Genomic DNA, 16,267 nt, shown 5'->3' with positions numbered 1-16,267 from the left:
GTGGTCTTGTGTGGCCTACTGCTTCATGGCTGAGCTGTTGTTGCGTCAAGACGTTTCCATTTCACAATAACAGACTTACAGTTGCCCGGGGCACATCTAGCAGGGCAGAAATTTGATGAACTGACTTGTTGGAAAGGGGGCATCCTATGGTGGTACCATGTTGAAAGACACTGAGCTCTTCAGTACAACCCATTCTACTGCCAGTGTTTGTCTAAATTGTTGTTTTTTTTTTTGTGGCTTTTTTTGGCCTTTTTCTCCCCAATTGTACTTGGCCAATTACTCCACTCTTCCAAGCCGTCCCGGTCGCAGCTCCACCCCCTGTGCCGGTCTGGGGAGGACTGCAGACTACCAAATGCCTCCTCCGATGCATGTGGAGTCGCCAGCTGCTTCTTTTCACCTGACAGTGAGGAGTTTCACCAGGGGGATGTAGCAAATGGGAGAATCACGCGATTCCGCCCAGTTCCCCCTCCCCCCTGGACAGGCGCCTCGACCGACCAGAGGAGGCGCTAGTGCAGGCCTGACCAGGACACGTACCCGCATCCGGCTTCCCACCTGCAGACACGAACAGTTGTGTCTGTAGGGATGCCTGACCATGCCAGAGGTAACACGGGGATTCGAACTGGCGATCCCCATGTTGGTAGACAATGGAATAGACCGCTACGCTACCCGGTTGCCCCGAAACACTATAGATTTTGATTAACAAAATAAAAATTGTCTGACCTGACAGAGGATTGCACATTAACTTTGTTCATGTTTCATTTTTCATTCATCTCCTGAACGGTTCTCTGTTGTGATTTCTGACAGTGCCGTGAATAGACAGAACAGGTAATGCTGGATTTGTTCCTCAGGGGGAGCAGATGCAGTTTTTGGCAGGTTCAACCCATCCTGACTCTCCTTTAGCTCCTCCTCAAGGGAAAATGGCTGTTTTACACAGACAAAAAGTGATGGTGGATGTATAACTATAAACTTGATCAGGTGCATGATGTAAATGGTAACGCAAGGTATCCACACACTTCATTAATATGGGTTTGCTGTGTCTTCTGTTTGACAAAATCTAGTATTCAGATTAAAAAGGCTTTGGAAAACGTGATTGGTTTCCCAGCCCCCTGAGATGCTCCTGTGATAACACATCAGCCCGTAGCCACATTTATACTGACTTTAATATTTTAATATTTCATATATATGCAATTTTGAAATTCAACTTATAACTACTTTCTCTCCTCTGGGTTTGATCTGTTTGGGTAAGTGATGTTTGCAACTTTCCAGAGAAAGTGTCAAATGTGGTAAACAAAAGTGGTCTCTTGGCAATAGAGCTTGAAAGATTAAAAATGGTTATTTGACACAATGGTATCAGGCTCGAAAGAAAGAATATACACAAGAGCCTGATTGCAGGCAGTGTATATTCTGCACATATCCAAAAGTTATTTAGATTGCATGCTTTGGGCATGTAAACACAAGCATCGAAAAATAACTCGCCTACGTTTGAACAGTTTATTTGGATGACTTGTGCAGAAGGAATTTATTCTGAGTGACAACGTCCTCTCCATATAACCGAATTTTGTGGACGGATTTATTTTATGTTTACTTTTTTTATATATTTACATTTTCTCTCGCTGTGCAGATGCTGCGCTACCAAATAGTTAAATCTTTGGATTACATTCACTTTTCATTGATGATGAGGTGTTACACTCCCTCCAGAGTGATGTTTCAGTCACTGGGACCCTCCTTAGAAACGCCACTTTTGATCAATAATTTTGTTTTTTTTATTATAACGGAGGGTGCCTCGTCGTCGATGAAATTTAACTTATTTTTCCCCCCTGCTTTTTCTCCCCAATTGTACCTGGCCAATCATCCCGCTCTCTGAGCTGCCCCGGTAGCTGCTCCACCCTCTCTGCCGATCTGGGGAGGGCTGCAGACTACCACATGCCTCCTCCGATACATGTGGAGTCACCAGCTGCTTCTTTTTACCTGACAGTGAGGAGTTTGGCCAGGGGGATGTAGCGCGTGGGAGGATCACGCTATTCCCCCAGTTCCCCCTCCCCCCTGAACAGGCGCCCCGACCGACCAGAGGAGGCGCTAGTGCAGCGACCAGGACACATACCCACATCCGGCTTCCCACCCGCAGACACAGCCGATTATGTCTGTAGGGACGCCCAACCAAGCCGGACGTAACACGGGGATTCAAACTGGCAATCCCGTGTTGGCAGGCAAGAGAATAGACTGCTATGCTACCCAGGCGCCCTCTACGCTACCTGGACGCCCTAAAACGCCACACTTTTGATCAATAAACTTTTTTGGTAATGGAGGTTGCCTCGTCGTCGATGAAATTGAACTTATTTAAAGTAGCACTTCTTTAGTCATCTGACTTTTTGTCACTGTTGCTCATTTTCTCAGATTTTCTGTGATTTGTTCTGTTGTAGCAATTATTTAATTCCACTCTGACATTAAATGAGGAGCGAGACAAAAATCTCTTAAAGTATTGTCACATTTAATTATGCTCATGAACAGACTCACAAAGCATCGGGACTTAAGCGCGCCGATTAGTATAGTACAGTCTCTCTTATAGGGCCGTTGTCTGTTCTTCCTCTCCTTATCTCATGTTTTCCAGCTCACATCCCACCAAGGCCATTTCTCCAAGTACTGTGTACAGACTTTGCTACACTCAGTGAGTTTCTCATACATTTGTCTGCTATCAGCTGACAGTTAACTATAGGTCTTTATTGTTCACATGGAGAAGACACTTTATAACACTATCTTCGCTTTGTTACACATCAACTTTAAACATCTGTCAAAGCAATATAGACTTAAGTTAAACATGGTGTCGGTCATACATGGTCAAAGATTAAAAGTAAGCAAACATCACGGATGATTATACGGCAGACAAGTTGCCTTCACAGTTCAAAGGAAGTTCATATTCTATTTCACTGTGAAAACCACAGTTGCCAGTTTGCTATTTTGAAACACATTCATATTCTTTGACATGATTTTGAAATGACAACATCAAGGATACTCTCAAAGAACATTTTCATAAATTAGACCCGAGTACTGCAGCCTTTCTTCAACTCCAAGCACCCTCTTATCTGCTCTTCCTGCATCTGATTTTAATTAGGGAAGCAGGAGATTATACCGATTAGCTGCCCACATATTCCTAGGGCGCTGTTAGGATGCCTGACCTTAACAGATAAACAGGTAAACAAAAGGTAAACGCCCCCATAGTTTCAAGTTCTGTGTCTTAACAGAAATAATGTATGGTAAGTGGCCACTGAGCTGAGACAACATTTCTCATTATCTGCCCTAAAGTAAAATTAGGCTATGCTGGAAACACTGGAGCTTGAAAAACAAGATCAAAAGATTGAAGATTTGTGCCACACGCAGCAGAATCCTGGTTAGGATTTCAACTCAGAGCAGTTCTGTTTCAGCACCAGCGTCTATGATAGAAGCTATGGCTGCGTTACGGTGAGCAGAGCTGGCGTCGGGCCTGTGCCAGTTGAGATATATAGCAGACTAATCAGAATCACTCACTCGCTCATCTAGATTTATAAAGACAGCCAAATGGGTGAAATTGACTAATTGTTGATATACACAATTGATCACAAATCTATTGTATGATTTGAAGTTCTGGGTTAAATTTAGATTAACTCTATTTGTTTTGCCAGCAAGTATGTCATCCGCAGGTAAATCCCCTAGTTTTGTTTTTACATGAGGAGGGTGACTATCATCCCCTTGTTGGAGTAGAAGGTTTTTTTTTAAGACGTGTCAAAACTGCTCAGTCTTGGATTTAAAAAAGAATATCGCTACAGCATCCTCATCACATGGTTTGGTGTGTCCCTTTCTCCTGCCCAGTCGTGGTTCCTCGATAGGTTTCCGTGCGGGTCCACCCTACTCAATTCCCTCCTGTGCGTTATCCCCTTCTCTCCTTTTGTCATCCCTGTCGAGCACTGGTTCTTTTTATTACCCCAGCCAGGTTCTCCTTCCTTCCCCTCTATGTTGCCCCCTTTCATCTTGTTCCATCTTTCTCTGTCTTTTCCTGTCTGTCGGCCTATCAGTCCCTTTTTCACTCCCATCTGCTCAAGCTCATGCTTAAGTCTCTTATCCCGTCCCCAGAGTCACGCATCTTGTTTTCACTCCTCCCGGGGTCCCTCTCAAATCAAAGGGGGATGACTCATCTGTGAAGAATGACTACTGGCAGAGAAAGTAGGGCGAAAGCAGGACGTTTGTATGTGAGAATACAGCTCTCGTGTGGCAGGAACAATAATGAAGGGAAATGGAAAAAATGCAATGAGAGGAAAAGAGATGGAGAGAAAAAAACATTTTCAACAGTCTTCCCCTCTCTTCCTTCAAGCAGAATACAGACAGGAAATGGAAAGGTGCTCTTTGTTTCCTTGCTAAGGGTTTAAGTGTGTCTGTCTTATATCACATACTGTGGTTATCTGAGGCTTGGCCGCAGCTGGGGACATTTTGCAGCTTTTACAAGATGAAATTGTCTATTTGATGTTAATGTATTCTACATTTGGATATACAAGGCTAGCAGACTTAACAGCTGGTATCCATCCGGTGGTTTTCCCCTCTCAACATAAATTGGCGTTATGACATGGATTCAGTGCCACTGTATACCCTCAAGCAAGGGTAGAACGAGTCTATTGCAGTTTGCAAACACAACGTTCAAAGTTGGCCCCTCCCCCCCGGCTCAACGTTACCAGAAGGACACGCCCCCTGACCACAGGCCAACTCCGCGGCGCTCTTCATCCCCATCCTCTCCTTCAGCGCTCGCCAGCTGGTGAAAGCCAACCACAGATTCACTCTGGTTTTGGAACGAGTTTCATGCGCTTGGCGTTTCTCCTCGCTGTATTTGCATCTCTTTTGGCGCTGTGTCCACCATGGTCATAGCTTCCTCTTGTACGCATGCTTACGATCTCGATCTGGCACCTGGTCGCTACATTTTTATAGAGTCCCGTTGCCCAAAGGTTAATGCCCAGAAATGTCTCGTACACAGCATACAGACACCACCACACACGTCTAGTGGGTCATAAGTGATGACTGAGACAGATTATTTTTGTATGAGTCTATACATTGGTTTCTAGGAAAATCCTACTTCTTCTACCTTTAAGTACAAGTGATTTGATACGTAGTTATAGAGCTAGGTGACAATGTCCGTCTTGGGAGAGAGGTCCTTCCTTTGTTGCTCTCCCTAAGGTTTCTTCCTATTTTTTCTCCCTGTTAAAGGTTTTTTCATATGGAGTTGTTCCTTATCCGATGCGAGGGTCTAAGGACAGGATGTGTTGCTGTAAAGCCCCCTGAGACAAATTTGTGTTATTGGGCTATACAAATAAAATTCACTTGACTTGACTCATGAAAGGGTGGCTAGATTGGCAGTGGAGAAATTTGTCCTCAAAACAATTCATTGATACGATGATAGAGTTGCTGTGTGCCTGAAATTCTTCAATTCCTTATGTCTCTGAGTACCTAGACTGACTAAGACTACGCACACAGGTGATGGAATAGCTATCCCTCTTCATCTTTTTCTTTTCTATTTTAGGTATGTTTCCGTTTTTGGGTCTTGGTGTTTATGCCCCTTGAAGGAAGCCGTAAAATCAAATTTTTTGAATCTGAATTCCTGTCCTGTCTTTTCCCCCTCAAGGTCACAGGGCCGTGTACGTAGGAGTCCACGTTCCTCTTGGGCGGGAGAGCAGGCGCAGGCACCGCCACCGGGGCCACAAACACCACCGAAAGAAGAGAGAGAAAGACTCAGAGGACGGGAAGGACGATGGCCGGGAGTCACCCGCTTACGGTTGGTAACTACCCGTAAATCATAACACCCGCCCTAAAGACCATAACAGCTCCTCAGCACGGCTTTCAACCTGCCTAGGGCACATGTACACATGCACTCTTTTCATCTTCGCCTTTTTCTAACGCTGGGTTGTGAAACTAAGCACAGGGCATGCCACCTGCTGCCTCAAGGCAATAACCAGACTGCTATAGTGGGACACAGACGGGGGGACCTGAACCAGGCCAGGATTGTTTAGTAGACATGATGTGCCTTATTTTATAATGTCTTGTATATCAAAGAGCAGTGACATACAAATGTAGTTTTTTTTATCTCTGTATAAAATAAAATTTATACAGATTTTATGTGGTTGTAAATGGTTGTTACCGTTTGTTGTCTTCATGTAGTACTCGTAGTAACACTGAAGTTTTACATCTCTCTTGAGAGGGCTTTACCATTTCTTTTAGTTGATTTTTTCCAATAGAGACTGGACACTTCTACCTGCCACAGAAATATTACAAGTGCAGGATTTTTTTTCTTCTTTTGATAATACAGTGAGGATTGACAGGAAAGAGAATAACGAAGTAGATATCATTATGCGATGCGATGACGCAGGTTCAGACACACACTATTGTAATGCCTGGGCCTTATGACTGCAGTGAATAAAACATCCGATGTGAAAGGCCAACAAATGCCAAGGGGGACTCGCGCTGACACTCAGTAGAAGCTCTGACATTTCAGACAATGTGTGGGTTTGTGGGTGTGGGTGTGCATGTGTGCATATGTGCATGTTGCTTGCATCACATTAAGGTTTATTGTCTGCATGTTGCATTCAGGCTAACAAGCTGCCAGACAGGGCTCCTAACCACCTGTGCTTTAAGTATTGCTAACTCAGAGTAGGGCTGCACAATTTTGGCTGAAATGACAATCCCAATTATTTTGATTTTGATATACTTTATTAATCTCCGTGGGGAAATTCATGCTCTGTATTTAACCCATCCTAGCTGTGTAGGAGCAGCGGGCAGCTACTGAGCAGCGCCCAGGGACCAACTCCAGTTCTTCTTTCCATTGTCTCGGTCAGGGGCACAGACAGGATTATTAACCCTAACATGCATGTTTTTTTGATGGTGGGGGAAACCGGAGCACCCGGTTATTTTATTATTTTGCAAGGTACTGGGATCATTATTTCTCAAAATTATTACTTCTTATCTTGACTGTTTTCCACCGAATGTTTCCATAAATGCTGAAAAAAAAAAGTTTCAACCTTGCTGATATACCTACACTTTACACTTGTCAATTGTGAACTGAAATCATTGCTCTAGGTGTTTGCCAACAGCACATTTAACATCATATTGCCTCTAAAAATCTGATATGTATATGCAGCCCCCTATAGCTGTTGCGTTTAGGCTGAATCAGATTGTTAAAACCTGCACTAAAGAGATGCAGCCGTGTTACATTTACTGCTGAACTGGATCCTGTGGGAAAGATGTGGTTATATGATGGTGATGCCATGCAGCTGCGGTGCGTGTGCTCCAACCTATCACTTCTAAAAGAGGGACGGACTGCACCTGCAGTGACAAGTAGACCGAATCAGAAACAGACCTGACATCCAAGACCCAGCTTATAATCACCTCAACTCCACCTGCTTTGATGCTAAAAAAAACCTCCATACTTCCAGAATCCCTAGAAATCCAGCAGTAGTAATTTGGCACAGAAACTCAGAAACGCCATGTGACTGCAGTATCTCTTAAGTTATCACATGCTGTCCTCATATTTCACACACTTAAGATGATGAAATTTCTATGTTGTTTTTGGAAAACTGCTGTGTTTAGAAACAGAAAAGATGGTAGCTGCATACCCACCTGTAACACACACTCTATCCTGTATTGCAGTGAAACTGATGGGGTAAGGGCTTTGGGTCCTACTGGGTCACTCATACTGTAAATATGCGTTGACATGGAAGAGTAAGGCATGTTGGATAAAAATGTTTATCAAATAGCCTGCAGTTATTTTTTTTTTTATTCTTAATAATTTAACATTTCTTTACTTAGGGGTTGGCTTTCAGAGCACACATGCTGTTTTTAGGATCATCCTGCTTCACATGTGTACATTTACAGACATAAATGTGAAATAGTTGCAGATTAAAAAGAAAAATATGACTTTTTTCCCACCATTTAAACAAAGCAGAAGCGATTTTTCTACTGAGTCAAACTCCAGGCCCTTCATAAGTGATTTAAATTCTCCCACAGAAAAAAATGTGGCAGATTTAGGCCACTCTTAAAAAAAAAAAATCCTTGTAGAAAGCAGAATACATGAAGGCCTCTCTCTCTACCTCGCTCGGTGCAAACGTTAGGAACAGACAGTTTGAATGAGGCTTGTCGTCGTAGAGGATGTAAACACAAAGGGAAGAGAGAAGCAGTCCAAGAATGGATTTATGACATCTATTCCCCGTTTATGCCACCGCTAATAAAAACATTAGAATTTCGTATTCTGATTGATTGTCTTGCTCTGATGCACTTGATGTCTTGCTCTCTCTTAGCAGCCTGTTCAGTGGCTGACACTCGCGCACACACACACACACACACACACACACACACACACGTTGCACTATTGCCAGAACAACTTGACCATAATTAGAAGTCCCTGACTGATGTTCCATAAAAACTCTCCCAGGAAAACCATTCAGGATATTCTAAAAACCAGTAACCCGAGTCACTTGCACAGAGAATAGATCTGACATGTGCCATGTTCAGTTCTGGGGATAGGTATCAGTATGTCACAAGGCTCGTGTCTTGGACATCTGTTTGATGGGTCTACACGTACAGTGCCCAATGAAAAACTGCTTTTTTTAGTCCTTGGACACAAAGCACCGTATAATGAAATGAGTGCATCGCTGTACACTGCAGATGGCCCCGTTGGGAATCAAACCCCTAACCTCTGCAATATTCGCACCATGCTCACGGGATATGCTACTGTAACACCAGATGCTAAACTGATTGAGTTACAAGGGACGATAAGAGGACTACAACACGCACTAAACCAGCAGTCAAAGAAGGTTGAATCAGTTCATCTGGATTTCACCCAACTTGAGTAAGCTGAATGATGAAACGTATCTGTCAATAAATGTCGTATCCAGATGAACTGGCGCAACCTTCTTTGAGTTTCTTAGCTGGATTACTGAGCGTGCATCAAGACAGTAAAGCTTCAGATTCTTACCTGTAAATCAGGAAGTGGTCAGAGACACAGGGGAGCTGGATGAAGACGAATTATTCTGACTGGCAGTCAGAATCACAATCACGTTTATTGGCCATGTAGGTTTGCACTACATGGAATATGACTCCAGTTTCGTGGCTCTCTGTGTACTTAACATAGAATAACAACACTACAACACAATATCTTCAGATATATATACAAGGATTGACTTATACAGGCGAAATAAGAGGTGATCAAGTGCAGTGGTGCGGCGAATATATCAGAGATGCTGAAATAGATGTTAGCAGGTTACTTACATAAATGCCTGAGGTAGATGGACCTGACAGAGTGTACCAGTATACGTAGTGTACGGTACAGTATTTACAAAATGGTTGGATTTATTTGACAGTGTTAAGCGTTCATTTGAATGACAACCCGCGGAAAGAAACTGTCTCTATCCTTTTTCTCCTGCAGTCTATTTCCTTGTGTTGTTCCTGGCTCCGCACGTCCTGATAGCAATCTCTGATTCAAATATATATGAACCATAGATGGATAAAAAAAGTTCCAGGTTTCTATTTTTATCTTTTCAGTGCTTCAGTATAATTTTTCCCATGTATTCCACACCAAATAAAACAACAAAAATTAATGAGAATGTTGTTCTTTGTGGTTTCTTTTTTCTTTTCTTTTTTTGGATCCCCCCCCCCCCCCAATTGTATCGGGCAAATTACCCCACTCTTCCAAGCCATCCTGGTTGCTGCCCCACCCCCTCTGCCTATCTTGGGAGGGCTGCAGACTACCACATGCCTCCTCCAACACATGTGGAGTCAGTTGCCAGCCACTTCTTTTCACCTGACAGTGAAGGATTTCGCCAGGGGGACGTATAGCGTGTGGGAGGATCACGCTATTCCCCCCAAACAGGCCCCCTGACCAACCAGAGGAGGCACTAGTGCAGCGACCAGGACGCATATCCACATCCGGCTTCCCAGCCACAGACACGGCTAATTATGTCTGTAGGGACGCCCAACCAAGCCGGAGGTAACATGGGGTGGCCATCCAGCGATCTCCTGTTGGTAGGCAACGGAATAGACCGCCACGCCAGCCGGACGCCCCTTTGTGATTTCTTTTATTACTGCACCCAGTACCTGAGGTCATTACCCTCAGCTTTTGAAGGCATTGATGTATTTGACAAGCCAATCATATGTGCACGTGCACACACGCATACACACCCAAAATACTACTTGGTTCTTTCCAGTCTCACCAGAGTTCCTGTCTTTTCTTGTGTTTTTGGACCTTTTCTCCTATGTTCCTGATTGGCAGAAATTACATAGCAGCCCATTCTCAGTGGGGCAGTTCATGATAAAAAAAAATTTTTTTTGGCAATGGGGCATGAGATCAGAGCAACCACCAGAGAATTTTATAGTTATTATTGTTTCCCCTTTAAGCGGTTTGGATAATGGATGGATGGATGGATGGATGGTGACCTTTGACTTTTGCCCACTGTTTGTCCAGACACACCATCCCAGAGAGTCCAGTTCATCCTGGGCACAGAGGACGATGACCTGGAACACGTCCCACACGACCTCTTCACCGAGCTAGACGAGCTGTCCTTCAGAGATGGCAGCGCTACAGAGTGGAAAGAGACCGCCAGGTCAGAAACCAGCTCACCAGAATGACACAAAATCACTCTAGAATCCCAGTAAAACCCAGAACCTTTGATTTCTATCTGATGACAAATAGCAAGAGCTTTCAGGTTTCCATTGTTGCGCTTTGATAGCGAGTAGTTAAGTCACGTAGTACTCAGCACCAGCTGTGAACCACCGACTCGGTCTTTGTTCACCAATTCTTATTTCAAAATGTAACAATTCATTACCGTTGACAGCAGGGAATGACCAAAAGGTTTTGCTATAATTTAGATTAACCACTCACTGATGTGGCTTTTTGTATTTGATGTGTATTAAGATTTACTAGGTTTAGAGTCTTTTGAGTCCTTTGTTAAGTTAACTTATTGGGGTTTTGTGCTTTTTAAAAGAATATTTCTTCATTGTTAAGTCAATTTTATTTGTGTAGCCCAATATCACAAATTACAAATTTGCCTCAAGGGGCTTTACAGCAGTCCTGTCCTTCGACCCTCTCATCGGATAAGGAACAACTAATTGTAGGTTAAGGCAAAAAGATGAGTTTTAAGTTTGGATTTAAAGGACTCAGCAGACTGATTGTCTGGTGGCAGCAGGCAGGTTGTTCTTTTTTGTGATCAAATGTCAGCCTAAGGCTGCACAGGTCTAAGGTCTTGGATGTGTTTGCTTGCTGATGGTCTTGGTAAGTGGCAGATTTCGACATGCTAACAACAAACAACATGCTAACAACAACAAACTTTCTGTCAGAGGCATACAGTTTCCAGACCTACCCAACCAATGCCAAACAATAAGTTAAAGTCTTCCACAGTAATGAGTGTCTGGGCCACATGGTGGGGATGATGGTTTGTATATCTTTGTGAAGTTCTCAATTCATGTTAAACCTGTAAAGTCTAGGGATGGGTACCGAAACCCGGCATTAAACGGGCACCAGTGCCAAATTATTAAAGACCGTAGTATTGATTAGCGCTGACTTTGGAGACCAAGAAGAGGACGCGAGTGAAGACACAGCCGAAGATCAAATGGTGGAAGTTGAAGAAGGAAGACTGTTGTGTGGAGTTCAGGCAGGAGTTAAGACAGGCACTGGGTGGTAGTGAAGAGTTGCCAGATGGCTGGACAACCACTGCAGAAATAGTGAGGGAGACAGCTAGGAAGGTACTTGGTGTGTCATCAGGACAGAGGAAGGAAGACAAGGAGACTTGGTGGTGGAATGAGGAAGTACAGCAAATTATACAGAGGAAAAGGTTGGCAAAGAAGAAGTGGGATAGTAAGAGAGATGAAGAAAGTAGACAGGAGTACAAGGAGATGCAGCGTAAAGCAAAGAGAGAGGTGGCAAAGGCAAAGGAAAAGGCGTGTGGTGAGTTGTATGACAGGTTAGACACTAAGGAAGGAGAAAAGGACTTGTACCGATTGGCTAGACAGAGGGACCAAGCTGCAAAGGATGTGCAGCAAGTTAGGGCAATCAAGGATAGAGATGGAAATGTGCTGACAAGCGAGGAGAGTGTGCTAAGAAGGTGGAAGGAATACTTTGAGGGGCTGATGAATGAAGAAAATGAGAGAGAGAGAAGGTTGGATGATGTAGGGATAGTGAATCAGGAAGTTCAGTGGATTAACAAGGAGGAAGTGAGGGCAGCTATGAAGAGGATGAAGAGTGGAAAGGCAGTTGGTCCTGATGACATACCTGTGGAGGCATAGAGATGTTTAGGAAAGATGGCAGTGGAGTTTTTAACTAGATTGTTTAACACAATCCTGGAAAGTGAGAGGATGCCTGAGGAATGGAGAAGAAGCATACTGGTACCGATTTTCAAGAATAAGGGCGATGTGCAGAACTGTAACAACTACAGAGGTATAAAGTTGATCAGCCACAGCATGAAGATTTGGGAAAGAGTAATGGAAGCTAGGTTAAGAGGAGAGGTGATGATCAGCGAGCAGCAGTATGGGTTCATGCCACGAAAGAGCACCACAGATGCGATGTTTGCTTTGAGAATGTTGATTGAGAAGTATAGAGAAGGCCAGAAAGAGTTGCATTGTGTCTTTGTAGATTTAGAGAAAGCTTATGACAGGGTGCCGAGAGAGGAGGTGTGGTATTGTATGAGGAAGTCAGGAGTTGCAGAGAAGTATGTAGGAGTGGTGCAGGATACGTATGAGGGAAGTGTGACAATGGTGAGGTGTTTGGTTGGAATGACAGATGGGTTCAAGGTGGAGGTGGGATTACATCAAGGATCAGCTCTGAGCCCTTTCTTGTTTGCAATGGTGATGGACAGGTTGACGGACAAGATCAGGCAGGAGTCTCCATGGACGATGATGTTCGCGGATGACATTGTGATCTGTAGCGAGAGTAGGGTGCAGGTTGAGGAGAGCCTGGAGAGGTGGAGGTATGCACTGGAGAGAAGAGGAATGAAAGTCAGTAGGAGCAAGACGGAATACCTATGCGTGAATGAGAGGGAGGACAGTGGAATGGTGAGGATGCAAGGAGTAGAGGTGACAAAGTCATTTGAGTTTAAATACTTGGGGTCAACTGTCCAAAGTAACGGGGAGTGCAGTAGAGAGGTGGGTACCAGCAAGAGTTAAAGGGAAAGTTTACAAGATGGTTGTGAGACCAGCTATGTTATATGGTTTGGAGACAGTGGCACTGACGAAAAGACAGGAGGCGGGGCTGGAGGTGGCAGAGTTGAAGATGCTAAGATTTTCACTGGGAGTAACGAAGGACAGGATTAGGAATGATTATATTAGAGGGACCGCTCGGATTGGACGGTTTAGAGACAAAGCAAGAGAGGCAAGATTGAGATGGCTTGGACATGTGTGGAGGAGAGATGCTGAGTATATTGGGAGAAGGATGCTGAATATGGAGCTGCCAGGGAAGAGGAGAAGAGGAAGGCCAAAGAGAAGGTTTATGGATGTTGTGAGGGAAGACATGCGGGTGGCTGGTGTGACAGAGGAAGACGCAGAAGACAGGAAGAAATGGAAACGGATGATCCGCTGTGGCGACCCCTAACGGGAGCAGCTGAAAGTAGTAGTAGTAGTAGTATTGATTAGCGCTGATGTTAACGGTTCTGTTGTCAGTATTAGAAAAATTTAAAAAATAAATTTACTGTTTATTTAGGCTACATAAATGTTATCTTGGCGGCACGGTGGCACAGTGGTTAGCGTGGTCGCCTCACAGCAAGAAGGTCCTGGGTTTGAGCCCTGGGGTAGTCCAACCTTGGGGCTCATCCTGGGTCATCCTCTGTGTGGAGTTTGCATGTTCTCCCTGTGTCTGCGTGGGTTTCCTCCGGGTGCTCCGGTTTCCTCCCTCAGTCCAAAGACATGAAGGTCAGGTGAATCGGCCGTACTAAATTGTCCCTGTGTGTGTGCGTGTGTGCGCGTGCGTGTGCATGTGTGTGGGCCCATGATGGCCTGGTGGCCTGTCCAGGGTGTCTCGCAGCCTGCCTCCCAATGACTGCTGGGATAGGCTCCAGCATCCCCGCGACCCTGAGAGCAGGATACGCGGTTTGGGTAATGGGTGGAAATGTTATCTTGCACCTTTTATCTCACCAACTCCATTTCTAATTTACAATAAGATTAAGACATTTTTCTATGGTGCATTTTCGCTCTTTCCAATCCAGAAGAGAGCTCTCTCTCTCTCTCAGAGCTTGTCATATATGCGAGCCGATGGGTGGGGCCAGCTCTCTTCCTCTTTTTCTCAGGCGCACTCACACACACACACACACACACACACACACACACACACACACACACGCATACACAGAGCCTGCTCTTACTGACAGTGGCTGAGAGAGAACTAAATGGTCCAGAGTCTGGTTATACTTCACTAGAGTCGATACCGACAGTGCTCGTTGCAACCAGTCTTTCACAACAGTCTTTGAAACCTCTAGTGAAAGTGTATCAAATACGGGTGGAGAAATGAAGTTTTCAGCTGCCTAGCTTATAGTTCATCACTCGTTGGCCGATCCACCTCAGGTTTGTTATGTGTACTAGCAGCCTCGAGCCCAAACGGAGTTAACTAAATTATGCAAACATGGGTTAATGTTTATAAGTAACGCTCTGTTCAGACATGAGAAAATAAAGCAACTTTTTTTTCTCTAAAAAAAATAATGAAAAAAACCGATGAGAGTACCGTTAAACTACCGGATCGATAAGCAGTATCGGTAAGGGTCTAAGGACAGGATGTTGTGTTGCTGTTAAGCCCACTGAGGCAAATTTGTAATTTGTGATATTGGGCTATACAAATAAAATTGATTTGATTTAAGGGTAGCAGTACCGTTAAAATCCTAGTGATACCCATCCCTAGTAGTGTCTCAACATTATTTGATAATAATTCATCATCTTGAGTCAAGTTAAATGTTAAAGTTAAGTGTGTGTGCATTGTGTATGTATTGGGTCTTTGTATCCAGATGGCTGAAGTTTGAGGAGGATGTGGAAGATGGCGGGGAGAGGTGGAGTAAGCCCTATGTGGCTACGCTGTCCCTGCACAGCTTGTTTGAACTGCGGAGCTGCATACTCAATGGCACCGTCATGCTGGACATGAGGGCCAACAGTATCGAGGAAATCGCAGGTGATTTTACCTGGCAGTTCTCACAAAAACAACTATTTAACTCTACTATAAGTGCTTGTTTAAAGTCAGGTGCACACATCAGTCGTATATTTTTATACTGTAATGCCTGCCATCTGTCTTAATCTGTCCTGTTTTTAATGAATATTTCTGTTATTTATATTAATGTCTGCCTTTATATTTTATATTTATATATATATAATATTTTATATATTCTATTTATATTTATATTAATGTCCACCTGCCGCCCAATGACTGCTGGGATAGGCTCCAGCATCCTCGCGACCATGAGCAGGATAAGCAGTTTGGATGGATGGATGTCTTTTTTTGTCCGTAACTGTTTTGAAATGTTCTGTGTACTTGCCTTACTGTACATAAATAGTGCGACTTCCAAATCAGCTGGCCTAGATTTTTGTCACCAAATAGCTTTTCACTGACTCTTTGGGAAATTTTAAAGCCAAATCCGGGGCATGTTTTCTTGGAGATATTTTTCACTGGAAAAGAATGTATTAGTTAAATATCTATGTAAGCTTGATTGGAGAGCAAACCTTGCCGGAAAGTTTTCAATGTTAGCCAATCGGAAACAGGAAATGAGGTCAGGTGACATTTCCTCAGCCCCAAGTACTTTTAAAACTATGGCAGATGGTACCAAGTGGTACAAAAAGAGAAAACATGAACCACAATATTAACTACAAGTGCTGTTAATTTTGACTGACAAACCTTCCAAATTCTCTCTCTTTTTTATGTGTGTGTGTGCAATCATGCGTGTGGGTCAGACATGTTGATTGACGGCATGGTGGCATCAGGCCAGTTGAAGGAGGGCCTGCGTGAGAAGGTGCGGGAGGCCATGCTGAAGAGACACCACCACCAGAATGAGAGGAAGCTCAGCAACCGCATCCCTCTGGTGCGCTCCATCGCTGACATAGGCAAGAAACACTCTGACCCGCTCTTGCTTGACCGAAACGGTGAGATCCCGCGGAGCACCCGCATTTCTTTTTCTTCTCTCACCTGATTCTTTCCCTTCTTGGAGGGCTGTTTCTAAAATTCCACTGCTCAAACTTCATCAATGCCAGCGTAGAAGGTGGAAGGTAAATGTGAGTAGAATCTAGAGAATGGTTTATTAAATTA

The 16,267-nt window shown here is 44.0% G+C and overlaps 1 protein-coding gene across 1 annotated transcript in view; it reads left to right on the top strand.

Annotated features, from left to right (window-relative positions):
- Positions 1–16,267, top strand: part of LOC130128720 (sodium bicarbonate cotransporter 3-like) — an 80,401-nt gene that overhangs the window by 28,974 nt on the left and 35,160 nt on the right. Inside the window, exons 3-6 of the mRNA XM_056298418.1 lie at positions 5,639–5,788; positions 10,466–10,604; positions 14,982–15,142; positions 15,916–16,104. Of these exons, the coding sequence (XP_056154393.1) occupies positions 5,639–5,788; positions 10,466–10,604; positions 14,982–15,142; positions 15,916–16,104 (639 nt within the window). The remainder of the gene's footprint in view (positions 1–5,638; positions 5,789–10,465; positions 10,605–14,981; positions 15,143–15,915; positions 16,105–16,267) is intronic.

Source organism: Lampris incognitus, chromosome 18 (genome assembly GCF_029633865.1).
Source record: "Lampris incognitus isolate fLamInc1 chromosome 18, fLamInc1.hap2, whole genome shotgun sequence".
Lineage (NCBI taxonomy): Eukaryota > Metazoa > Chordata > Actinopteri > Lampriformes > Lampridae > Lampris > Lampris incognitus.
Note: the sequence above shows the minus strand (reverse complement) of the source record. Positions and strands in the feature narration are given on the sequence as shown.